At 37.5% G+C, this 25,759-nt stretch overlaps 1 protein-coding gene across 2 annotated transcripts in view; it reads left to right on the top strand.

Moving 5' to 3' along the window:
* Positions 1-25,759, top strand: part of RALGAPA2 (Ral GTPase activating protein catalytic subunit alpha 2) — a 129,153-nt gene that overhangs the window by 23,727 nt on the left and 79,667 nt on the right. Inside the window, exons 7-24 of one of the 2 annotated variants that reach the window (XM_086460755.1) lie at positions 542-657; positions 2,933-3,071; positions 4,373-4,572; positions 6,192-6,422; positions 8,577-8,780; positions 9,665-9,802; positions 10,370-10,518; positions 10,938-11,049; positions 11,809-12,046; positions 12,567-12,731; positions 15,534-15,674; positions 18,581-18,718; positions 19,239-19,336; positions 21,319-21,409; positions 21,572-21,748; positions 22,805-22,998; positions 23,505-23,603; positions 23,851-24,006. In XM_086460755.1, coding sequence (XP_086316881.1) covers positions 542-657; positions 2,933-3,071; positions 4,373-4,572; positions 6,192-6,422; positions 8,577-8,780; positions 9,665-9,802; positions 10,370-10,518; positions 10,938-11,049; positions 11,809-12,046; positions 12,567-12,731; positions 15,534-15,674; positions 18,581-18,718; positions 19,239-19,336; positions 21,319-21,409; positions 21,572-21,748; positions 22,805-22,998; positions 23,505-23,603; positions 23,851-24,006 — 2,786 coding nt within the window. The remainder of the gene's footprint in view (positions 1-541; positions 658-2,932; positions 3,072-4,372; positions 4,573-6,191; positions 6,423-8,576; positions 8,781-9,664; positions 9,803-10,369; positions 10,519-10,937; positions 11,050-11,808; positions 12,047-12,566; positions 12,732-15,533; positions 15,675-18,580; positions 18,719-19,238; positions 19,337-21,318; positions 21,410-21,571; positions 21,749-22,804; positions 22,999-23,504; positions 23,604-23,850; positions 24,007-25,759) is intronic. The other variant, XM_086460756.1, reaches the window with a different exon arrangement.

Raw genomic sequence — 25,759 nt, 5'->3', positions numbered from 1 at the left:
CATGATGGGTGTATTGCCTCCCCCTTTCACTGTGGTCATTGTGGAGCTGTTGAGCTTCTTGTGGTGAAGATGTTGCATAGATGATACTTTTTGTATTTATAAATCAGAGATGTACTGGATTTGTTAAGCTACTGTGTTTGTTGCAGCTGTGTAGCCTTCTGATCTTGTCATTCTCAGTTCAAAACGGTTGGGCTTTGTTGGTTTTTGTTGGTTTTTGGTTTATTTTAATTGAGACACAGATGGATGATCATGTTCTTGCTAAATAAGCACGTGTGTAGATTTACAGCTTATTGGTTAATCTGCAGTGATTGATTGTGGTAACCCTTCCAAACTGCAGTAGGTCAGAGGTTAGTGCCATCCTTGGTTGTGTGTGGTAGGACTTGGGGAAATACGGAAAACCCAAGCACTTGCTGGACTTTGACTTTGTACAACTTAGTAGCACATTAATGACTATTTGCAAATTAGTCTTTTTGTAGATAATATATTTTATTTAACTATTTTCAGGTTTTCTATGTTTTTAAACATTTTCTTTTTGTTTTAGCTAAGATTTTTCCAGAAGAAATAACACCGCTTTTGCCAGCTGTCTCTGGAGAGAAAATTGCTGAAGACCAAACCTGCTATTTTCTTCAGCTACTGTTAAAATATATGGTAATTCAGGTGCGGAGGAGATATGTTTTTAACTATTCGTATTTGGAGGTAGAAAATTAAGTCTACACTCTATCTATATGGAGCTGGTTTTGCCCCTCCCCAGGAAGAAATTGTCTTCTGCACTTTCTTATTCTTGTTTTTAAAAGGAAAGTCATCCCAAAGCTGCTTCCTTGTGTCATTTTTGGTGAAAATAAGAAGTTTTTCACACTTGTGATGCGAATTAATGAATGTTATCCAGACTTGCAGGACAACTGACTATTTTATGTGTTTACAATTGCATTTAGAAAATTAATAATGGAGTAAAGATGCAATTTGTTCTCTTTGGACATACACAGCTGAGAAGACATGTAAAGGACCACTGGAGAAAGAGATAAAAAAGGAGAGATGGCTTCTGAGATTTATTTTCTTTTTGAAAGTATGCAAGTTACATGTATAGCAAAATTTTTTTTATTATGGATAGATTAATCTGTACAGGAAAGAAATTAAGATAATGCATACATTTAGAAAGTACAAATTAAGCATCATTTTAAATAAAGTGGAAACTGCATAGATAATGGACATTAAAGAACTCAGTGTTAAAAAAAAGATAAAAGATAATGAAATACTTTGAGATACATTATTTTATATCAAAAGGCAAGGCCACAAAGATATTTGGAAGGGTTTTTGTCATCTTGAATAAAAGCTTTATTTTGAAAAGTGACTGTATGAAATTATCAACTTCCTACACGGCACTCGTTTACATATCAGTCTCCACACTTCAGTTAAAAAAAATCTTCTGCTGCTCTTTTTATACACTTATTACATGTTTGGGATCTAAAAAACCTAACTACAGTAGATATCCAGTTGCATTGTGTTTCATCAGCATTCATTTATTTGTGTTGCTCAGTAGGGGGGAGCACAGTTGGGAAGTAACCTTCTTGCTACAGAAAAGAGATAAGATTATTTTAATCTCATGCAAGTGCAGAATGATCACCTAGAGCCAGAACATAGAGCAAATCTACGTCTTCTGGAAAATTTGTCTGCAACTGAGTAGAATTTAATATGAGTCAGTTTATTGATGTAACAAATAAAATGATACAAAAACCCGGTTAGTTGTGTTTCCAAGCTCTACATGTGTATCATGCAAAAGTAGGGCATTGCAAATTCCACAATTTTTAGAGATTTGGGAAAAGATCTAGAACAGATTAAGGAAAGAGAATGTGTTAAATGAATAAAGCTTACATGACTGATGTAAACAAGGCAGTTTTTCTTTAACTTAATAAATGATCAACTTGGATATAGATTCAGTGAACTCGTTGTCTGGTACATAGAGTTGGACAGGCTTTTCTAAGAGCTTTTACTGGAAAAAAAAATTAAGAATCCTGTAGTCTTTTGGTGTTGCTTGAAAAAAAAAAAAAAGAAAGGAAAAAAGAGATGGGCCTGAACTTAAAGTATATGTCAAAAGGTAAACGCTTTCAGAGCTCACTTGAGTTTCACAAAAAGAGAAGTGATGTAAGAAACTAAAGCCCAGATAGGTTTAAGTCATCAGTGGAAAAAGTGCTTTGTTGTAGAGATGCCTACTTCTACCTTTCTTACTTGAAATTGCATTGGCTTTTCTTATACAAAGAAAGAAAACACACCCATATCGGTTATGTGCAACTTCTTCCAACTTGAAGTGTTTTGATATGAAAAGAGCAGCTCTTTGGCAAAATTTGGCACAGTCTTCCAAGGAGCTGTAGTTCAAAACGGTGGTAAAGAGCAACTTGAAAGTACACGTATGACTCTTTGGTGTTGATCTATGCAAGATCGGAAGAGTACCTTTAAAAAAAAAAAGCTTAGATGTCAACGTCTTCCATGTCAGTGGGGATTACTTGTGCCTTCAGTCAAATTTTGCAAAGGAGTGTTGCATGTGTCTGTCCAACCGTAGCAAACATGGGTGTTAGGTATGTTTCTGATGGCAAACATATTTATGATAAAAATGTAGCCCAGAGTAGCTTTGTCTAAATTTACAGGTAAGAAGCAAATTTGTTAAAAGCATTAATGTGATGATTTTCTGTGCTGTGCTGCATTAGAACAGCACAAATACACTGGCTTCTAATGAGCTTGCTTTCTATGAGATGCTAAAGCCCTCATGGTAATATCTTATATTCTTACTGCAGCTTGTAAAGTTTTTTGGGAGAGTGCTAATTTTTTTTATATCTCTTGTTAAAGTCTAATTGTTTATCTTTTGTATTCAGTGTGGAATAATTGCCAGTGTAACACATTTACTTAAAGTTTTTTGTTTCTCTTTAACTCCACAACAAAGGCTGCAAGCTTAGAGTGGAAGAATAAGGAGAACCAAGACACTGGTTTTAAGTTTCTCTTTACCTTGTTTAGAAAATACTATCTTCCTCACTTGTTTCCATCTTTTACAAAGCTAACCAACCTCTACAAACCTGTTCTTGGTAAGTAGTGAATTTTGTCTTTTAAGTAAAAAAATAAACAATGGTGACTGTTCTCAGTAGCATCTCTGTTACCTGCTGGCATATCACTGCATTTCTGTTGCATCAGGATTTTTCCTCCTTTGTCTCATGTTTTGATTTTTTTTCCTAGCGCAACTTTTGACTTTCTGAGATAGTCCAGGAAGTTGCTGCTGCTCACTGCGTAAGGGCTGGCCTGATGCTCCTTTCCTAAGGATGTTTCCACTGGCATAGCATTTATATCGAGCGAGCAAGGACTCTGTAGCTGTGTTATATAATGAAGACAGGACATGGCCTCTGACGGGTTTTTTAAAGAATCAGCAAGCTGCCCAAGTGTGAGGGAGGAGCTATCTCAGTTACTCTTATTTTACTTCTTGTTTCCTTTAAGAAAAAATGAGCATGAAGGGCCAAATGAAAGGAAATGGAGATGTGTGTCTACAACTGTAGAATTAAAAGCATGTTATTTCAGAAATGCTCCCATTTTTCCTAATTTTCTACTGAATTATGTATTAGGGTCCATAGAAACGGCGGTGTTAATACTTCATGTACTGCAGCATCATCTTCATCGTCCTTCCCCTCCCTCTGACTTTTAACTCCTGCCCTTTGCAGTTTAATATTAGGGTCTAAATCACCTCAGTGCCACTTCAGCTGTGTTGTTGGCAGCCAGAGCCCAGGCCGCCTGTTTCAGCTGTGTACAAATGATTTTTCCCTAAATCCAAGCATCTGAATAAATTATGACCCAACCCATCTCCGTTCACTTCCACTTCCCATGTGTTTGTTCTTTTATTTCAGCTTGTGCAGTGCAATGCTCTTTGCACCTGAGTTAACTTCTTTTTTCCGATGTTTCTTCTTTCTTCTGATGTGCTAAGTATCCTTTTTATTCTGAATCTTTGCTCTGTTGAATGTTCTGGAGCCAGCTTCTTTTTCTCACTGTACTTTATTAATAAACCCTGCAAAACTTACTAACTTACCTTGTAGTAGTAGTAGTTCTTTGGTTTGGATTTTGCCCTTCTTTTTGCAGCCTTTCTCTTTTGCTTTCCTTTGTTTCACATGATTCAGATTATAACCTTCAGGAAAGATCCATGCTTTTATGTTCTTGCTTTTCTTGAGGAGTGATATATGATAGGATATAAGCCTTAATCTAATAAAAGTAGTCAGTCATTGCATCATTTCATATAGAGAAAATGTTGTTGGTGACATGTTCAATACATTTAACAAGAGTCTGGAAGCAATTACAGCTTTTTAAGATTAGATTTTCTTTATAACTTTTGTTTTTGTCTCACCAGATATTCCTGATATAAGACCAAGACCAGTATACATTACTGCAACACGAAACAATGAAAATGTTTATAGCGCAAAAATCCCGTATATGGCAGCTCGAGTTGTTTTTATTAAGTGGCTTGTTACCTTCTTTCTTGAAAAGAAATATTTAACTGTGGTTCAGAATGCAAAAAATGGAGGAGAAATGCTCCCTAAGATTATTCAGGTGTGCTTTAAAGTTTACCTCTCTTGTTATATACATGCTAACCTTGCAGATGATCACAATGCCCTGACAACTGAAGCAAGAAAGAAATGCTAACCCTGGGTGAATAAATTATGTACTTGATTATTTGATTTTTCTTTTTCTTTGGTGAAGGAGGGAATCTCCAAGGGAAACCCTGTAGTAATTCACTAGAACTCTTTTTTTTTCTCGTAGCTGTTTGCCTTACCAGCTTCCTCAGTATTATGTTTAGACTTTTGGAATTTAATCTGTAAACTGTCAAACTTGTTTGTGCCATGGACCATTTCCCAGGAACGTCAAAGGCTGTTTTGTTTTCCTCTTGGTTGTACCAGCTGTTTACAATGAAATATTAAAAAAATTTTCACTTTCAAATTGCTGATTGAGACTACTGTAGGATTAAGGACTTCACAATGAATTTTATAGAAATAGATGCTTTTTCTTCTAAGAGACTCTTCAGATTCCTGTGTAAAAATTTAGGATTTATGTCCACTTATATTGTCTTGAATCATAAGTTAGTGTCAAGTTGGAATTCAGTGGAAAACATACATTAGCTGTTATGGTAAAATTGTATATTTTCGTGTCAGTTCTTTCTGGAGTTGTTCATTGTAGAAGTTTGAAGCCCTAAACCAGCTAAGTGTAGCTTACCTACTGAAATTGCTTTTTTATTGATCTTTTCTTTCTCATTGGAAGTTCAATTGTTTGCATAAACTGCTGTGCCGTTCCAACAGACATAGCCTGGAAAAAGAATTTTTTTCTTTTCACTGAATTCTTGTAGACAGCTGACACCAAATAAATATTTAGGTTGCATAGAGGTTGCTGCCCTCAAAACAGAAACTGGTCAAACGTTCTCGCTTAGCTGAAACTATGTGCCAGCTTTTGGCACATGCTGAATTCTTAGTGATTTTGAAGTCACTGACTGTAGCCTGTGCCTCACTAGTGCCGTTGAATCTTACCAAAAAAGTTCACCGTGAGAAGCAGTGGAGGTGTTACTGCTCACTTGGTCGAACAGAGGGCAGCCTAATTAATGTAAATGTGAAGCAGAACTGCATTTAGGCGATGCTTTGGGTTAGTGTAAGTTGGAGTTCTTTTACTGGTAACTCAAAAGCAGTTCTTTAGTCCTCTGTCTTCTCCTGGCTGAATCATTTTAGCCAGACACGGTTCAAGGTGCTGCAAATTGCTTGCAGTGTCAGAACAAAACCTGACAAAGAGTTGTTGGGAATAATAATGTACAAGAGTATGAGCCATGTGTAATGGCATGATTCACCTTTTCCCAGAAACAAAGGGACTTGGGGATTCCTCTCCACTGTGCCTGTGCCTTCTCCACTCCCACCACTGCACCCCTCCCTTTTTGTTGTCTTACGCAGTGGACAGGTCAGTCAGCTGTTCTCGGCTGGGGGGCCGTATGAAGTGTACATCATGCAGAGTATAAGACCAAATTCCTTCTTGGGTCAGGTTGTAGACTGAAAAATCATACTTCCTGACTGCTGAGATCCCAGTGTGTTGTGTGAAAAAGAGCGTTAGCGTCTGGAGTTCTGTGTTAAGTATTCCAGATTTTTGGTGTCAGATATTTCAGTTATTTAATTAGGCATGCATTTTCTTTGTAGACTGTTGGTGTTGTAAACCAAGATAAAAATGCAGAGCTGGAAACTGGTATGTCTTATGCAAGCGAGCAGGAGAGAAGCCATTCTAACAGCAGCACCTTGTCCGACAGAAGGCTGAGCAATTCCAGCCTCTGCAGCATCGAAGAGCAGCACCGGACGGTCTATGAGATGGTGCAGAGAATCCTCTTATCCACTCGAGGATATGTTAACTTTGTTAATGAGGTGTTTCGACAAGTAAGTGTGTATGTTTAGTTGCTATTGCTATTTTTTTAAAGGAAACATCGTGCTTATGAGAGAGAACACTGCGAAGGCTGTTGGTCAGGTAACTGGTCAAACTGGATGCTACTCACACGAGCACCCTTTTAGTTTGGAGTCTTTCCTAAGTCTAGTTTTGAGGATAAAATGATGACCTTTTTTGGGAAGCTTGTTGCTGATACTAGACAGCAACTTGTCTTATTTGAGTGGGCGCCTTTATTTGTTCTTGATATTACAATGAAATTTAAAGGTGTGTAACGAGCTATTAGCTTGCAACTTTGTTATTTGAATTAGTAAGATTCTTGTTCCTGTGATCAAAGTCAGTGTTTAATGTCTGTTTGAGCATTAATTACCTCTACTAGTAGTTTTTGTTAATTCAACGTATTTTTGGTTGTTTGGGATAAAAATACATGTGGACCTACTGGGGAGTCCTGGTTTAATTTTTTTATTTTGGTCTTGTACTGAGGTAGGAAGTGGTTGAAGCAGGAGTTCCAGGTCACATAACCGTGCAGAAGATACTCTCCTGCAGCCGAGTGAGCACACGTGCTGTACTGTGAAGTGTCTTGTGTAGCACGATGTAGTAACTCCTGGTACCAGTGCCTTTCAGTGGGACGGGTGGCACTTTGACAGGAGTGAGTACTGGGGGGTGTGTGTGTTTGGAAACACTGTGGCATGCTGCCCTCTCCTGGTGTTTGTTCAGAGCGTGTAAGTTTAGAGCAGCTTCCAGGCAGGGAACAAAGGCTGACATGATGCAGTGTTTTTATCTTTTTAAAATGTGATCAGTGTTCAATAATTGACACAGATAATGGTATTTGGGTCCTTTTTGTGTTTATCTTTCCCTTACAGGAATTTCACTAGTCACTGTGAATTCCTCTAATCTCTTTTTCCCTTTCTCCCTTACTACTTAGCCTTTCTGAAAGCGTTCTGTGTAGTGCCCATTCATCCTGCTGATGAGCGGCTGTTTCTCTAATATTCCAGCAGTTGGCTGTTGACTTTTTCAGTTTCTGCGTCCTTAATGACTTGGCAGTGTCTGTGAAGAAATTTTCAGAGATTTCCTGTACACTTGCTGTATGGCATATCTAAACTTGCTTTTGTTAACCCTTCAGTTTCGGTTGCACTTCGTGCTGACTAGAGACAAGGAAACTATACATACTATACGATGCAAAGATTTTCCCCAACCTGAGCAAGATGCTCATACTTGTAATGTTTTTGCAGCTAAACTGGATGAGCTGCACTATGAGTGAGTCCTCTGAAATGCAATGCTATAGTTTTTCGACCTGTTAATTGTGGAGAGCAGGTCATCTCTTCCTCATAGGAAGGACCTGGTTTTTAGTATGAAAAATGTATTTTCATATCATTCAGTGGTTTTGTAGTATAATGCATATTGATATCATTTTTTTTGGCAAAATAAGCTTTTTTGTACCAGGTGACATTTTCAGACATTGATTTCTGTGCCTGTTCACTGCAGCGCACAGGTACTCTGTTACTATATTTTATTTTTTTTTTTTTCTTTTCCTGAGGCCTCCAGAAATGTGGGGAAGCAGCCAGTCTAGCCTTTGCAAGCTTTTGGAGAGGATGTCTTTACAGAATGATTCCTAAATACAGACATTAAGTAGCATGTTGAAATTAAGATCGTTGTGTTGATTTCTAAAACTGTAGTGACAAAGGATCGAATGCCAGCTGCTGTTCTCCTCATCACAGCTTACTATCTTGTCTCTACCTACATTTGCTGAAATGTCATTTCATGTAGTATGCCGCTGATGTACTGTGATGTCATTTTTCCCAGAAAGTGTAGCATAGTTTCAGTTTAGTCTGCCAGACCTCTATGGCTAATAACGGCTGGTGAGATGAACCCACGTTAAGTTAGAGAGCCTGCAAAGAGCAAAACCCACCTCTATGTCCAGACAAATACAACATGGAAGTAATTTGGAATTAATAGTTATGAATTGTGAATGATGTAGTTATGTGCATAGATTGTTGATTAATCATAACTCCTAGCACAGACCTAAAAGTAAAAATTCTGTATCCTTTCTTTTGTGAGTTGTATTGTGGGTGGTGATGTGTGGGTGTGTTTATATATGCATGCACACCTATGTCCTATATGTAGTAAAATTAGTTAACTTTTCAATTTAGGCTTTTTTATTGCCGCCTTCTGATATATCTGCAACACGAAAAGTGGTTAAGGTATATCGGAAGTGGATATTGCAAGAGAAACCTGTGTTCATGGAGGAGCCAGACAAAAAGGAAGACAGTCAGGATGCTGTCATCAACTTAGAGGATTCATCAGTGCAAGTGGATGGTAAACATGTATGGTATCAGTGTTACTTACTTTATTCTGTTGGCCTTCAATATAGGAGTTAAGTTTTAAACGTGCTTTGTAAATGAGTAACAATTTAAAAAAAGTGTGGAAAACCAAGATTTAAAAATGCTTTTATTTAAGCTCCAGAAATTTAAATAAATACTGAGTGTTCAGTAGCCCTTACTGAGTGCAGGGAAAGATTGCAGCTATTTTAAAAAATGTAATTTGTTGATTATTCCCTGTCTGTACAAATATGACAGCAAGAACTTAATGGAAGAAATACTAATATGTTCTGCAGTGGTAAAATTTACGCTGTGCTTAGTGCATGCGGGACTATTTCCTTTTGTTGGTAGTTATTAAGAATTTGAAAATACCTACTAGTTTTTATATATGGGATGAAATATTTGGATTCAGACTCCTTAATCTAGGAAATTAAACAAATTCTGTGCATTATCTTTTCAGTATCCTATATTGAACCACCAGTAAAATTTGACATTGACAATATTGACACTGTAAAGCTATTTAAAAGGAAGTTTAGTTGTACTGAGGAAGAGCTTCAAGTTGTAAAAACATAGTGAGAATTACAAGGTTTTGACATGCTATTTTTGTAGAGGATTTATAGTTTTGCCAGGCTTGAATTCAAATATTGCTCCAATCAGTGACTACAAAATGTGATACAGAATCATAGACTCATTTATAAAATTTTTCAAAAAACATAACTCTTAAAACTTTTATGAACCTTTGAATTCCCTGCACCATCTGTTTGTTCAGAGATTAAGAAACAACAGACGTGAATTCCTTGCTGAAATGAATGTAGGACACGACAGTTCCCCTTTTTTGCTTTTGACATTTTAAATGGTTTTGAAGAAGTACAGACTTGTTCCTTTCTGCTTTGTCACTAACTGAATCATGTTTTCGAAAGCTTTCCTCTGACCATTCAGGACATAAGCGCTCATCCAGCTGGGGAAGAACATACTCCTTTACCAGTGCTGTTAACAGAGGGTGTGTATTAGAAGACGAGGACAAAAATGTTAAAGCTGGTGCTCAAGCTGCGTTGCAGGTGCAGTATATAGAAGGGGTGCAAGACTTTAACTTATGTAATCACGTAACTTACGCTACGAATTATAATACAGTCTCTGAGATCAAGGAAAACAACTACCAGTGGTTGAAGGTTTTTGATGATACAATTTGGGCTTTATAACTTTTTTAAAGTTAACGTTAAACCATGTGACCATGTCTTAGAGACAGAAGGGGTTTTTCATACTGTGCGTACTAGGAATTAATCAGAACTGCGCATTTGCTTTAGTTGAACCTCATTTATTGAAAATATTGGTGGTTGCTCAAGCATCTAATGCCTGGAAATGAGTAGCTGGAGGAATGGCACTCTTGCCTGACTGAATAGATGTCTACAAAACTCATGCTGTGCAGTGCATGCCTCTGGTGGGTCTGAAATGCCACCTGACTTTTCACTAGAGTGATGTAGAAAAATAAAGTGATAGGTAAAACGTGAAGCTTGCTCTAAGGAAAGCGAGAGGTTTGACCGGAGGAGGGCAAGTATTCTATTTCAGATCTTGGCTTTTTTCACTCCTGACACTATGTGCACTGACTGTAAATGGCTGTCTTGAAGGTATTCTTGACAAACTCTGCGAATGTTTTCTTGTTGGAACCCTGCATCGAAGTCCCTGTGCTTCTGAAGGAGCAGGTTGATGCTTGCAAAGCAGTTCTGAGTATCTTCAGGCGCATGATAATGGAACTATCAATGAATAAAAGGACATGGTAAGCTTAATATAGTCTGCATCACTTAAGAGAAATTTATCAACAGTTAAACTTTATGGGAGAATTATTGGGTACGGGAGAGACTGGCTTTCTCAGGGGTAGACCTTACTACTTAAGTCACACTTGTGAGTGGCCTCTGAATTGATTGGTGAGATTGCAAGTTCTGCTAAGTCTACATCATTGTTCTATTTGACTTCAAGGTTCTGGTTGGTATTTCCATTCCTGACTTCACCTTCTCAAAAATTGTTTTTTACAGTCCACAGCCAGCTAATGTTATTTTGCAAATGATCTGTGAAGTGTGATCACGTTATCAATAAGTAAGGCTTACTGTAGAATTAAGAGGGGCTTTTGGTTCATGAAAATTAACAAGTACCATTAATAGAACACGTGAACAAAAAGTACAATTTTTTTTGTACCAGGGAACAGATGTTACAGATACTCCTTAGAATAACAGAAGCTGTGATGCAGAAGCCGAAAGAAAACCAAATAAAGGATACGTTTGCTCAAAGCATGTCGGGATTACTTTTCCGAGTGAGTGAGTGGGGTTTGTTTGTTTGTTTTCATGTTGTTTTTTCATGATGATTACTCATAGTTCTAGTTAAGTACTATTGCACAGTGCTGTGAAACCTACTTGTAAAACATGAAAAAATTCTCCTTTGCAGTAATACAAGTAATTATTTTGTAAACTGTTCCTAGCAGAGGGAGACAGAATGATTTGATCTGTTCTTCAGGGCTCTATTACAAGCCGTGGTAGAGCAGACAGGCACACAGTCTCTTTGTCGGGTATCTTCAATGAGGATCTCTAAGTGTAAGCTCGATGTAACTGTTTTCCTAGAAGTTCTGCTAGCAAGTCAAAACTGGGTCACATTGAATGAGATGAAAACATTTATACATCATGCTGAACTTTACATGCTCAGCTACAGTATCTGGGCCTGAGTGTCACTGGCATAGCTCAGTCACTACGATCATTCCGGAGGTGAAGGTGACAGTTCTTCAGTCTATTATTATTATGCGCAGGATATTACTTTAGTTTACTGGAGAACATACAGACAACCTGAAACATACCTTTTGGAATTTTTTAGATTTCCTTAGTCTGTAACTTTCACAATTATTTACCCACTGATTTCTGGGAATGGTTTTTGGATGAAAAATAGCTATGTGTGGTATTTGTGCATCATGAACAGACAGTGCTGATGTGCAGCTCGGTGTTGACTTCATCAACATGTGGGTTGGTGTTGGTGTGCTGAATTCTCGTGACAGAAATGCATGAACTTGTTTCTTTTCTGTCAGACCCTCATCGTGGCTTGGATTAGAGCAAACCTGAGCGTTTACATTTCTCGGGAGCTGTGGGATGAGCTGCTCAGTGTTCTGTCTGCCCTGACGGACTGGGAGGAGCTCATAAACGAGTGGGCCAATATCATGGACTCTCTAACAGCAGTGCTAGCAAAAACTGTGTATGGGGTGGAAATGACGAACTTACCCTTGGATAAGCTCAGTGAACAAAAAGAAAAAAAGCAGAGAGGAAAAGGTTAGTCTCTGTGCTTCAGTGATTTTTGTATCAAACAAGTTAAATATTTAAGTTTAATCTTAAAAATTAATTTAATTTTATCTAACATTAAATACTACTTAATCTACTGTAAGAACCTGTTTAATCAAACATGAAGTGCTTTGGATTTATCCTTCATTGTGGGAGGAAAGGTAATTGGGGTCAATAGAAGATAGCTATTTAGCAGGTTTTAGTACGTGCTTAAAATCAGTCTTTTCTGTTGTAGCGGAAATGAATTGTGGTTTCCTGTACTGTAGTCTGGCATAGTCATCAATGGAAAAATTCTTTTGTGTGTATTTTTATTAATTACAGTATTTTAGCTACATTTGTGTGCCATCTTGCACTTGATGCATGTAGGTGAATTTTTACTATTAATACATACTTCAACTATGTTGTTTAAAAGATTGAGTTTTGTCGTGTCTGAGTGCTTGTAAATCCATCCATACTTTAGCAAAAACATGTGCCAAAGCATACAGTGCTGGAGAATTTTGTTTTCTTTAAGGTGGCATTTTAGAGCCTCAGAAGACAGCTGTAGTGGGAAGATCTTTTTCATTAAGCTGGAAAAGCCATCCTGAAGTTGTGGAGCCAATGAGATTCAGAAGTGCTACGACCTCTGGAGCCCCAGGAGTAGAGAAAGCAAGGAATATTGTTCGTCAAAGAGCAACAGGTTAGTCCATAACTAAATGCTTATGTTCCCAAACACTCAGTAACACTCAAGTTTTAAATCTGCCTTTGAGTTGTGGTGATTTCCAAAAGTCGTGCAACTTAGTGACTAAATGCCTAAACAGAGTTGTTGTCTACTTGTGTCTGAGTGTCTTGACCACTACCGGTATGAATAAAAAAATCAAAGTACTTTGGAAAATGCTAAATATATGCTTTTAAATATATTGCATCTAGTTGCAGGTTAGTCCTGTGCACCTTTATAGTTTATTTTTGTAAAAAAAAAGTAAAGTACATTCCTATTCTTATCAATTCATAAGAAAGCATTTATTAACATCAGTAAGATAATATATATTGCTTCTAAACTTTCATACAGCTAGCTATTTACTGTGAGCACAAGGTACACCAGATATTTAATAAACAATTTCATCCTTTCTTATTTGCTTTATTTGCTTTCTTTTTATTAGAGTGATGAGGTATGTATAGCATCTCCTTTTCCATTTTTCTCTTCAAGTTTAATTCTGGAAAGAGGAAAACAGGAGAAGGGAGAACAGGGGTGAGGAATGATAGGGGAATGTCTGAGACACCAGGCATTGAGCAGATACCTGATTTTTCAAGCATTTCAACAGCCTGAATTTGATTTCTCTCTTATTTCACGGTAGCATGTTTCTATGTTCCAATTGAATGGGCTACGGCTTAAAACTCTCCACAGAAAATCTCCCGCTTTTGAATAGGAGATACTTTGCTGCACAGCTCCCTTCCTCATTCATAACAGATTAATTGTGTTTCTTACCAGGAGAATTTGAAGGTGATTTGGTATGGTTTTTTGTGGCTACAGGCTTCATAACTAAGCCACAGTCTTCAGCTTAGATCACAAAACACTTTCGTAATGTAGTCAATTCATTCTTTGTGTCTGTTTTATTTTTAAATTCAGTGAGCTCCTATTTGTGCTCCAGCAGAGAATTCTTTCTTCTGCTGCAGAATTTCTCCCCTAGACTTTTCATCAGAGCAGTAGAGAGAATGTGGACATATTGATCAGCAAGTGCTTTACTTGGTTGTGTGCGTTCAAATTAAAGGAACTTCCTACCTTTAGTAAGAAAAGCTTATTTGGTGGGGAGTAAGTAGTGTGTCAGGTAGGGAGATGAACTTCATGTGTAAAAAGCCCTTAGTTTCATTTTTGTGTCTCATGGTCATATAAAAAGAGAATTATTCTGGCTTTCATCAGATTAATGGCTCCCAAATCAGCAGGTGCAAAAAAAGTTTTGTATTTGCATGTGCAGTTATAACAAATAATAATGTCAAATATATAAAATATATATTCCTTTTCTAATGTGAGGCTATTTAGAAACACAAAACACAGCTACTAAGCCTCCAGCGGTATAATTTTTCAGAATGAAATGTCCCTAAGGTGAACACAGAAGCCAGCGCTGTTCATGGGAGGACTTTCTTTAGCAAAGTGGACATTTTGGGAAAAGGGTCTCCTGCTGGGGGCTTTTTAATAATCCCTAATGTTCTCCTTCCCCCGTTTAAAAACAACAACTGCCCCACCCCCAAAGTCATCACACCAGTACCAGAGCTGCTCCTGCTTCCCGCTGAGACTCTCTCTGGATCTGCTGCTTGTATCTGGAGTTACAAGAATAAGAGCAGAGTATTTCTGCAGCAGCAGAAAATCTTTTGCCCACTACCCTGCTTGAGTATTTTTGTTTCCTCCTTCCTCCCCTCTCTCTTGTAAGTGTCGGCATTGACATTGCTGTGTACAAGAAAAGGAACTGTACTGTGAATAAGATCCCCCACCCCCCCATTAAATTTCTGTAGACTTCTGTAATGCAGCATGACTTTTAGTAATACAGTCGACGATAAGTTGCTGTTTTTCTCTAAAGGAGGCTTTAAGCTTATGACAATTGGATCTTAATCCATAAAATACCAAGTTTTTAATAATGTTAGCCTCTAGAGTGTTAGGCCACCAGAAAAGCACATTCTGAACACGTCTTGTTGAATTTCTCTTCAAAACAGCAACACTTGAATGGGTTCACTGATTTTTAGAAAAAGAAAGCCACCTTGGACAGTGTTTATCTTCTACCTTCCCCTGTGGTGACTTAAGAACTCCAAAAACTTTCATGTAACTTGTGTCCCTTTCATCATCCTGTTCAGAAACATGGAAAGCAGGGCTCACTACCCCAAAACCAGAGTCCACAGGTAATTCAGGATGTAAGGAACTTCATCAAGTCTAACCTGCTGCTCAAAGCAGGGTCAGCTGTCTGTCAGACCAGGATACTCTGGGCTTTATCCACTCTGGAGCTGAGATCCCTAGTTTTAAAGCAAAACCAGAGGCAGATGTACCTTTAGATCAATCTTTGAGGAGCACACTATCCCACTTCTCAGGTGAAAATGGATTGTTTTCAGCAGAGATGAGTATATATGAGAGGTAGCTGTTTGGGGAGGGGAGTGTCGCTAGCAGAGGGGAATTTGAATAAGTCTTTATTTTTGAGCTGTATGTACTGCTACAGATACTTCAATTAAAAGAAAAAAGTGTAAGTTGAATTAGCCCAGAGGCAGGAATCATACATGGACAAAAACTCCATGTTGTGGAACTGCCGTGGCTCAGAAATCGCCAATTATTGCACTTTCAATGTGTGAGATACAGTTGCATGTTATTAACTTACAGCTTATAGGAAATACTTCTGGACTTAATGTTGTAACGCTTTCTTTTTTTCAAAAGTGTTGTGTTTTGTTGTATCATGACATTCAGAACCCCAAATATTTAATTATTTTTTTCTGACATAATTATTGCTTTATTTTTTCCTGGAAGCTAAGCGAAGCCAGTCTATCAGCAACTGTGTTCATCTTTATGAGGCTTTGCCAGCTACTAAAAGTGTACCTCTTCTGCTTCACACTGTGAGCTCTCTCTTACCTGGTATCTCTTACACTTCTTGCTCTCACAGACTGTCAGGTACTGTACTTTAAAGTCATCTTTTATATAAATGTTCTTTATATTTTTAAGCTGCTGCCTGTCTATTCCCTTTCTGTCCCAGTGATTATTCCTTAGTAGTGTGGAATGAGGAATTTTGCACTAGTTCTGTTTCCCATGCCTCGGATCTGTTCAAAATATGGTGTTAAGTAATGCTAGTAACCATTAAGAGACTAGCACGTTCAATGGGAGCATATCTTGTCCTTTTTCAAAGTTACAAAGGGTGGCAAAAAGTGGCTATGTCTAATGCTTTTTTGTTGTTCTGTCATGGGGTTCATTGTCACAATAAGTAACCCTTTCAGGAAAAGGAGGAAAGCAGTATCTTTTCAAGGAACTACTGTATAACTTAGTTGAATGATTGAATGTATGAACTAGTGCAAGCGAAATATGCAGTCAAAGAAATGCAGCTGGTCGAGGTTTAAAAGAACAATATCATTCAATCTGTGTTACACTGTTACAAATCACTGCTTACAAATGTAGATTTTTTTTTTCCTAAACAATTCTTCTTTAGAATTACTGATTCCAGAATCAAATTTAAAAGATTTGTCTTGGCCTCTTAGTTCTCAGATAGTGTTTGATTTCTCTCAAAATGTTTGTAGTACTGCAAGCAATGCAGTTTTTGTTCATTTTAATATTAAAGACTACAAGGAATTACAATTAGATTGATACTCCCTAGTAATTAAAGTAAAATTTATTTTAATTTCTTAATTTAAAAAATCCTTTTATTCATGCTTACACTTTCTGTTACTTGATTTATTAAAGGTTTCCAAGCAGTTGTTAAAATTTTAATATAGTGCAGACCAAATATACTAAGGATTAGGAATGCAAAAACTAGAGGCAGCAATCCAGATTTGGGCATTTTGGTGGTTGTTTAGGCTGAAGTGGGCATATTTTTGCTCAAAAGTGTAGTAAACTTTGTTCCTGCTTCAGATACAGTCTCATCCTATGGAACTTGATGTTGTGATAAATAAAGTTCGAACAAATGCTAAGCATACAACTTCTGAACAGAGTTCTGTCCTGGTACCCAGACATAGGTGTGAAAAACAGATGTCATGGCCTGAGAACACAAGGCTACTTTGTTGTAGGGCATCCATCCTGTCACCTAGCCACCATGTGTTGGCGGAAGCAGTGGGATTTCTCTGTCCTGTTAGCAGACTTTATTTCTGTTTCCAGCTAGTAAGTCTCTGAAAATAGGACATTCTGTCACCTCCCACATTTCTCTTCATGGGAGGGATTTCTGACTCTCGAGCCTGAACCAGAGTCGTTAGCTGCTGTAGCATGAAAAGAGAAGTTTTGGATGTGGTACATGATGGCTCTGTAGGGATTCCTATTCTGTGAAATATCTGTAGTGTTTTTTCATCTCAAGTTATCTTCAGTTGTAACACTGAAATTGTTCTAGCTAGTGAATTTGATTTATTATTATATTTTATTGCTTTCTGTAAAATGTTTGAAGTCACCAGTGATACTTTGAGGTCAGTAAATACCAGAACAGTTAGTTTTGTAACTTTAGTTACAAAATTTAGTTTTGTGTGTATTTGTGAGATAATTTTCTGAAATACACGCAATATTTATTAGGTATTTAAGTATTATTTAAACTCACTTGGTAGTGTAGATTCAATGAACTAGGCATAGTGTCCTCCTTCTGCAGGCTGTTGCTGCAGCCTCTGCATATCGGTGTGTAATCTCCTATCTGGAAGGGCTGTTCTTCTTGCCTGTTCCTAAGTAAGTGTAGCCTCAATGTCAATGCCTGCGGAGCAGAGGAAAGAAGATGAGAGGAGGAGAATAGAAAGCTGGTGGAGAGGTCACTTATTTAACGTGAATATTACATAACAAATTTCTGGAAGAGTTCTAGAAGACTTAATCATTCAGCCTGTGTTCTTTATTGAAAAAAAGAAATTCAAGGGCTCTCATAACAGCTACTACAGTATCATTTTTTTATAATTTTTTAAAGAAGGAAAATAACATTGGCTGTGCAGATTAAACACCTCGAACAATCTGCTGGTGGTTCTGTCGAGTCAGCTTTTGGTGGGGTGTGTGGGCCACCTCTTTGACTGCTTTCTGGGGAAAGAGTTAGCAATTCACTTCAGTGTGGTGGGTGGCATTAACCAGTGTCATGGCCATAGCTGAAAGCACCACTACTGATTGGGAACATACTCGATACTGTTACTTTTACCCTCCCTTAACGCTAAGAGGAACGCATTTCGAAAAGCATTATGTCGCTGGCTAATCTCAAGAGTCTCTGTTGCTCCTTCCCCAGTATGTCCATTTACTTTCTCACTTGATTTTCCATGCCCCTCTCTCTCTTTTTATTTCTCATTTGCAGTTACAGCAGAAAAGCTGCATGACTCGGTTTGTTCTCACAGACTAAGCCCGAATCATACGTAGCTCAGATCTTTTTTTACTGTTCTGAATTGTGGCCTTTTTTATTCTCCCCTTCCCCCTTTATGGAGGAAAAGTCAGTAAGCACAGTCATCTTTTCTGCATTCATAATAGCTTTGCTGCCTCTCCTCTATTCTTTCTGTTCCCAGAACAAACAGGGTCTGGTTTGGGTCTCTAGCACTGAAAAACCTAGCTGTGTTCACAAGACATCCTCCCACCTTCCTTGTGCACTCCAAACCCCCAAAGTAATTTCTGTCTTTTTGTTTAGACTTTTTACCATTTACACTGCTCCATAGGTGTCTCTCTAAACTTTACAGTTTTTCTAAGGCTATTTTATAATACTTAACTTGTAACTTCTGTAACTAGGAGTTACTTTCTAGCTTTGTAACTTGAGAATTTTAAATATTTGGACAGGTCACTTTTTCATATAGCTTTCTTGGGTAGGGGCTTCACACACGTACATAATTCTGAACCTGTGCAAATATTTTGTGTTTTAATTAAATCAACAGAAGTTGAAGAATCTCAACAGCTGGAAAATTCAGCAGGAACAGAAGCTACAGGCCTATTTGCAGACCAAGAGCAGCAACTAACTCGAAGTAGCAGCGCTTCAGATATTACAGATCAGTTTCCATCTGATTTTTTTCAAGGTAATTTTGATAAAATACAGCAGTACTGTACTTCTGAACAAAAAGTGGTCAGGCTTGTTCAGCCTCATAAATGCTGCTCTTACCTACTTTGAATTCCAGGTCGGTTCTAAAATGGTTTTTATCTAGTTTTCTTAGTAAATATCTTGTTGAAAGAACTATTTTTAAAAGGTTACAGACTACAAATGCAGGACATGGCCTTTTATAAAACTGGGCAGTTAAAAATTAAACCTTTGAATGTATGTATTTTGTATGTAACTCTTAAACATTTTTATTATCTGGCTTGCGTTTAAATTTTGTGTATTCAAGCTAACAGTTCTACTTCTGTCCTGTTGTGTAAGAACGTTATGCTTAGGAAGGATTTTTCAAATCATCTTGTATTCCATTTGAATGTTGTATTACTTCACTTAGCTACAAATATAAGAAGTGTACGTGTAAACGTAACTGAAATTTTTGTATGATTTGCTATGTACTTTGGTCCCACAAATGTCTAAATTTCTTGTTTACTTTCCAAAATTTCTAGGTAAAAAGGCTGGAAGTTCTCATAATTTAACTTCTTCAGACTCCAAGTCAGCTCAGGAAAATAAGGGATATACAAAGAAGGAACATGAAGCTGAGCAAGTAAGACACAATAGAAAGTGATTATTGATAAGATTCTAACAATGTTTTATTTCTAATCAGTTGCCTTTTAGTATTTAGAAACTTTACCAACGGAAAGTGTGAAAAATGATTAATCCCGTTTCTGGTCTGGAGTCTGGAGTTGAGTGATAGCAGTTCATTATGCTTTTTGGTATGATGGTTCTGTCTCTCCTCATCAGTTGCTTGTGCAGTTTTATGTAATTGGCTATATTCTAGTCTTATATGAGACTTTTGTGCTTTTTATATTAAATATAAACAATAATCCATAACTTTTAAAATATAAATAATTCAGGGCTATTAGAGAGCTACAGTACACTGGAATAAATGTTTGATGGTGTAAAGTACTGGGGAAGATGCTTTCCTTCAGCACAATTTGTATCCCAGCTATGTATTGCAGATGTTTGTATAAGTTACCATTAGCACAGGCAAGCTTCATAAATTTTTAATGCAACTTTTGAATAAACGGTAGAAATAATGAATGACTGAGGCTGATCATCTTTGTGGAAGTTATACTGCCATACGGCATGAGGACTTCAAGCTGAATCTCATCTTTGGACCTTGACTCTCCTGCACATCTAGACTTAAAGTGCCATTAACACTCAGCTCTAGAAAGGAGAGAGGAGACATTTTCTGCAGAGTGCTTTCATTAGTTGCTTCAGAAATAAAGTGTCTCAAAAAGGAAGGAAAAGCTAGTCTGCTCTGCGTGGTGGAGGGGAGGGGAGAGGGAGAGAAGTAGGCTCAGTAGTTGAGGGAATTAAAAATTAACCTGTCTCCCCATTCTATTTTAGTGGCATGTGTTATAAAATATTGACGAGTGTATGCTGCTGGGCTGCTACCAGTATTGCACTTTCACCCTTTTTGCAAGTGGAAGCTGGGGTTTGACCATATAGTCACTGCATAACTTGCTAATGTACCATATGAACCTGTGTGACTTTCTATCAGAACCCACTGAAATAGTCATCACTGATCACTATGAGCCAGGTTCGCCAGGGAAGATAGACCATCAGGCAGCACAAGCAAATGTGTTTCTTGGGAATGATTGTCAGTTCTCCCCAGTTAAAAATAATAATGATAAAAAAAGGGATGATGTTAGTTATTTTATTAATAATTTCCACAAGCCAGTTGTCTCTTTGGTGGCAATAATTTGCTTTCTCAGATATATGCTGAAAAAGTGAATGGATTAGTATCTGGCCAGTGGATCAGAAATTGCTTCAAAAAATTTATTTTAAAATAGTAATACTAATAATTGCAAATATAAAAATGGAATTTCACAAATGGTAACTGAACTGAGAAGTTTTAGAGTAGAGATTCCTTCAGCAGTTAGGCCTTGTATGCTGCTAAGGTGTTGTGGCTTTTTGTTGCATGTTTGCAATGCAAAACATGGTACTCTATTTTTATGGCAGAAATGAGGTTTTGCTATTATAGATGACGTGGAGTTGCAAGAAATGTGAATTTGAAGGTGATCTGACGGATGTAAAGAAAAACAATTATGCTTAGGGACAGGGCAGTATCATCTAGAAGCAGAAAATTGTTTGAAGGGTTTTCAGCAGGCAGGTTGTGAATCCATTTGGTAAAGGAGGAGGAAAGAAAAAGATAGGTGTCTTTGCATGGGTTGTTTTGCAACAGAGTAATGCCCTAACGCAAGATGACTACTAATTTCTTCCTGAAATACTTTTTGGTACTTTTAAAAGTATTGAATGATTTCAGATTTGTGGAAAAACATGAGTAAAAATCCCTGCTTATTGGTATGAAAATTGAGTTTAAGAAAGGGAGGATAAAGACAGAAATTGAAAACATGATGGTTTCTTTAAGACATTGAAAGATATTTGGGTAGATCTAAATATTCATGAAAATATTGTGACCGAGTTGTTAATTTCTAATAACTGTGTGTGTATCTCATTTGCTAAAATATGATGCAGTTCTCAAAACTGTAATAAGCTGAGATGAATTTTTTTTCTCCAAAGGTACCAGTACGAAGAAGCAGTAGTACAGCTGAAATAGATTTGAAAGCGGACTTGCAGCAATCACATGGAAATTACAGAGACAGAGAAAAAAGTGAGTTCCAAGAAAGACAGTATTTTTCTTAAGTGTAGCAATTGCAATCAGTGTCATAATTTTGTCTTGCTACAGATATTAGATGCTTTTCTCATTGTACTTTGTTAATGTAGCCTTTAAAAACAGTATTTGTGATGTTTATTAATCCCCCTCTTGCTTTAGGTGAAAGTGTTAGCAGTGACACCTCTATTGGCTATAATAATGAAGTAGAGATCGCCCTCATCCCCTGGCAAGCTTCTGAAGACGACCATGAAGTTAATTCGTCAGCAGATGTTTGTATGGACCCTGATGCTCCTCGCTGGCTTCAGCTTAGTCCTTCAGATACTGCAAATTTGACAGGTGCTGTAGTCCAGGAAGTGTATTTACTGCTTTAGATTTTTGTCTCAAAAAGTAGTTTATACAGTTCAGTTTGCTTGTAAAAAGTATGTTTTATTTGGCATATATCACCAAGTTCCGTTCATAATGTTCATTCAGAAATAAGTTTTGAATGCCCAAAGTTTAAGGAATTTGGGTAATCAGATTGAAGCTGACATAGGTGCCAATAAATTGTGATCCAGAAAATGGTCGCATGGTCAAAATAATTGGGTTGCTTACTATGTCAAATTACTACTACTCAGCGAGTTGTGATAGCTGATCACTTGTGCTCTCCTAGCGTGTCCCAGGTTCAAGTAAAATAAATTAATTTAATTTATATTTTAAGTTAATAGGTTTTATTTCATAGCAGAATGGTCTAAGGAAATTCCTTGCTGTATATTTTGACTGATAGGAAATAACTGGTTAATTCACGATAAGTTCTCTCATCTTAGTCCTGTTACCCTCCTTATTTATACTTTGAAGTACACAATGCCTACGCTCCAGCAGGATGTGATAAGTGGCATTCTCAGGAGAGTTAATTTGGAAGTAAAAGTCCTTTACCATTTCATTTTATTTATAGTATCTTTAACATATACAACACTCATGATTATTTATTGAAATTTTTCAATTCTATTCTGTTGTGACCTTAAAAAAGGGACTTTTAGAAATAGAAATATTACATGTGAAAGCCAGTTATTGATTGAATACATCTCTTAGAGTACATAAATGTTCTTTTTGACTGTATTGAAAAATCAAACAACCTTGAGCGTGGGCAGTCTGTCTGATACGAAACTGATCTATAGCTGTGTCATCTCTGTGGAAGGCCCTTCAGCCTGCCTTGGCTGCAATTTTTTCCTATGAATCCTCTGCCAGCTTGAGCAATGAAGAGAGAGATGATTTGGTGGGAGAGAATACTTGTGAGATGGAAGATAGTTAGGAGTAACCTTCCTATTTTGTTGGCCACATTTATACTTAACGCTGCATTTCTAATTTAGAATTCTAATTCTAATTAAAGAAAATGGAACTTTTTAAAATTCACAGACAGTAGTGAATTCCTTGCTGATGACTGCAGTATAATTGCTGGTGGAAGCCTTATCGGTTGGCATCCTGACTCTGCTGCTGTGTTATGGAGGAGGATCCTGGGAATTCTTGGAGATGTGAACAATATACAGTCACCCAAGATCCATGCAAAAGTTTTTGGGTATCTTTATGAGTTGTGGTATAAACTTGCAAAGGTATTGTATATTGATGCTTACATCTAATGATAATGATTTGTCTTTTGTTGTAAAAATTATTATTAAATTTGGTTCGGTATTAGCATGAGACTGTAAGCATGAGATTTGGAGGAGTCTGTTATAAAGAAAGCTAACCTTGTTTGATTTCCTGTAGGTATCCCCAGTAGAGAAAGTTCCTGCTCAATGACAAGACAATTTAGATTAGTTAACTTAAATGGGGTGAGGAACCAGTAGCAAAGAAAATAGAGTTTTAGAATAGAATACCACAAACATTGGTATTCAGTGTAAAAGCCCATGGTGTGAACTAAAGTGGTAATATTTGCTTAGGCCAAGGGGAAGCAGTATGGGACAAGCTTTCCTGGTAGTTTTGGCTTAAGTAGGAACTCTGTACAGCACAGAGTGTAGTGCCTTAAAGTAAATGAAATGAAAAAGTAGTAATAAGAAATAAAGAACATTATTGAAGTAAGCTATCAGTTTTATTAACTGTCATCTTTTATAAATGTTAGATACGGGACAACCTTGCTATAAGTGTAGATAATCAGTCTACTCCTTCTCCTCCTGTCCTGATTCCTCCTCTCAGAATATTTGCATCATGGTTGTTCAAGGTGAGTTGTTTCTATAATTTTTACACATTAGTTTTTTCTTCTGTATCGGTACTGAATTTGTGTAGGTTTAGTTGTGTTATTTTTAATTTTCACAATCACTGAATACCCTCCAAAGGTTAATTGAACTCAAATCTTTTTTAATAAATGTATGGAATAGATTTGCTTTATGGAAAATCTACTGAAGATAGTTTTGTGTTAGCTGGCTACTAGAACAAAAGTCATAATACAAGGTTTTTTCTCTTATCAGGCAACCACCCTGCCAAATGAATACAAGGAAGGCAAACTTCAGGCATATAGGCTGATCTGTGCTATGATGACTAGGCGTCAAGATGTTCTGCCAAATTCTGATTTCCTGGTTCATTTTTATTTTGTGATGCACCTTGGCTTGACAAGTGAAGACCAGGTACAAGCTTTACTTGATAAAAAAAATTACATTTATTACTGTGTGGTGGTGGAAATGTCCCTATTTTCGTATTTTACAATCTGAAGCAGAAAGGAAGAAATGTTTTGCAACAGTGATTGCGTGAAATTATCCTGTGTAGCCTGATCTGTACCTGTTAGATTACCCAGTCCTAACTTTCTAATTGCGCTCTCAGTTATAAATTTTAAGGAGCAGCTACTTCTGTGGGACTTATTATGACAACCACATCACAGACACTTGTTGATGTTTCTTTTTCTCTTTCCTGACACTTCTGAGGAATAATCTGTCATGAGTTTCTCTCCACCTGCACTTCATGGTGAGCAGCTGGGTCAAGCTGATCATGTTAAAAATGCTGAAACATGCAGCTGATATTAAACCTTGGGCTGCACTGTGTGTTTGACCAGTGTGTTTAAACTTTGATTCTGCCAAAGCAGGAGCCCTGTGTGTCCAACAGCCCTACCGTGTTCCTGTACAAACTGTGATGCTGTGAAGTCAGTACTTCCAGAGCAGTCGCTGGAGTTGGTCTGTTGTTCACATTATTTACAACTTCAGGGAGACAGCGGTTATTCCCAGCTCATGTTAAAGGTGTTTTTACCTTCTATCACGAGATAAAATGGTAGAGACAGGATCTTGGGCAAAAGGGGCTGTGAAGAGCTTTTGGTTATTTATGAACAGTGTCTGTGCTCAGCACACCCCTTTGCATGCCCTGTGCTCTTGCCTGCAAGGACATCCTTAAAAATTGGAATTAATGTTGTCCTCTCCAGACTTTTCCCCTGCAAGATTAGTCCTTCTGGGGATGTTTATAACTGTCATACCAGTGCAAAGGGGAGTGAAGGGAGAACTGAGACAGAAGATTATCTTGTCACTGTAACCAAGAGGTGCTGCCAAAATGTTCAGGTTTTGTGGATAAATGTTTTTTCTAGGTCCTTGTGTCCTGGGTTGGCCTAATGAATTAAGTATTCAATAGGAGATGGAGAAAAGACTTAATCTGTCGAGTTATAAGAAGATTATTGGGCCACGGAAACAGCTAAATACTCAGAAAAACTCTTAAGAAATCCTCTTTAGACAAAATAGAGAATATCTAAAAACACCTCCATGTTTTTATAGCTGTAGGAGTGCGTTTTGTTCCTTAAAAGAAATAATCTGAGAGCAATGGCGAGAGCTGTGCTGCAGATGCCGGCAGAGGGCACAGGGGCTGCTTTGCAGATCCTGTAGTGGAGTGGTCACTTCTGCTTCCTCAGAGAGCTGTTTCTAGGCCTTTAGTAAGCCAGCAGGAAGAGACTGGCACAGGTTTGGTTATTTCTGAGATGAAAGAGAGAGATAATGAATTGTTACCAGACTCTTACCCTCTGGGTCTCAGTTCCCCTCCTGAAAAGTTAGAGCATTTGGAAAGTCCTCCTTTTAAATAGATAATGGGAGCCAGGGGGGAGTAGAATGGAAAGGGTTTTCTTCTGGAAAACCCTAAGAGTCCCAGCTGCTGCTGGAACTTGGGAAAAACTGTAAGCATCTACTGTTTATAAAGCACAAACGGGGGAAAATAAAAGTGTAGTGGAAACTCCCTTTTTTGCCACTCTCAGTATGTTACCTGAGAGTAATGAAGAGCTCGTTACTCTTTTATGTCACATATGCTATTCAGATTTTGGACAGTTTAACATTGGTGTACAGAGTAACTTCATTTCCCGTATGAAAAAAAAAGACTGTGGTAACACCCACTGTGATCAGACCCCCTGAATGT

Source organism: Leptosomus discolor, chromosome 2, assembly GCF_034619465.1.
Source record: "Leptosomus discolor isolate bLepDis1 chromosome 2, bLepDis1.hap2, whole genome shotgun sequence".
In the NCBI taxonomy this organism is placed as follows: domain Eukaryota; kingdom Metazoa; phylum Chordata; class Aves; order Leptosomiformes; family Leptosomidae; genus Leptosomus; species Leptosomus discolor.
The sequence above is the reverse complement of the archived record's forward strand: the minus strand, read 5'-3'. Positions and strand labels throughout refer to the sequence as shown.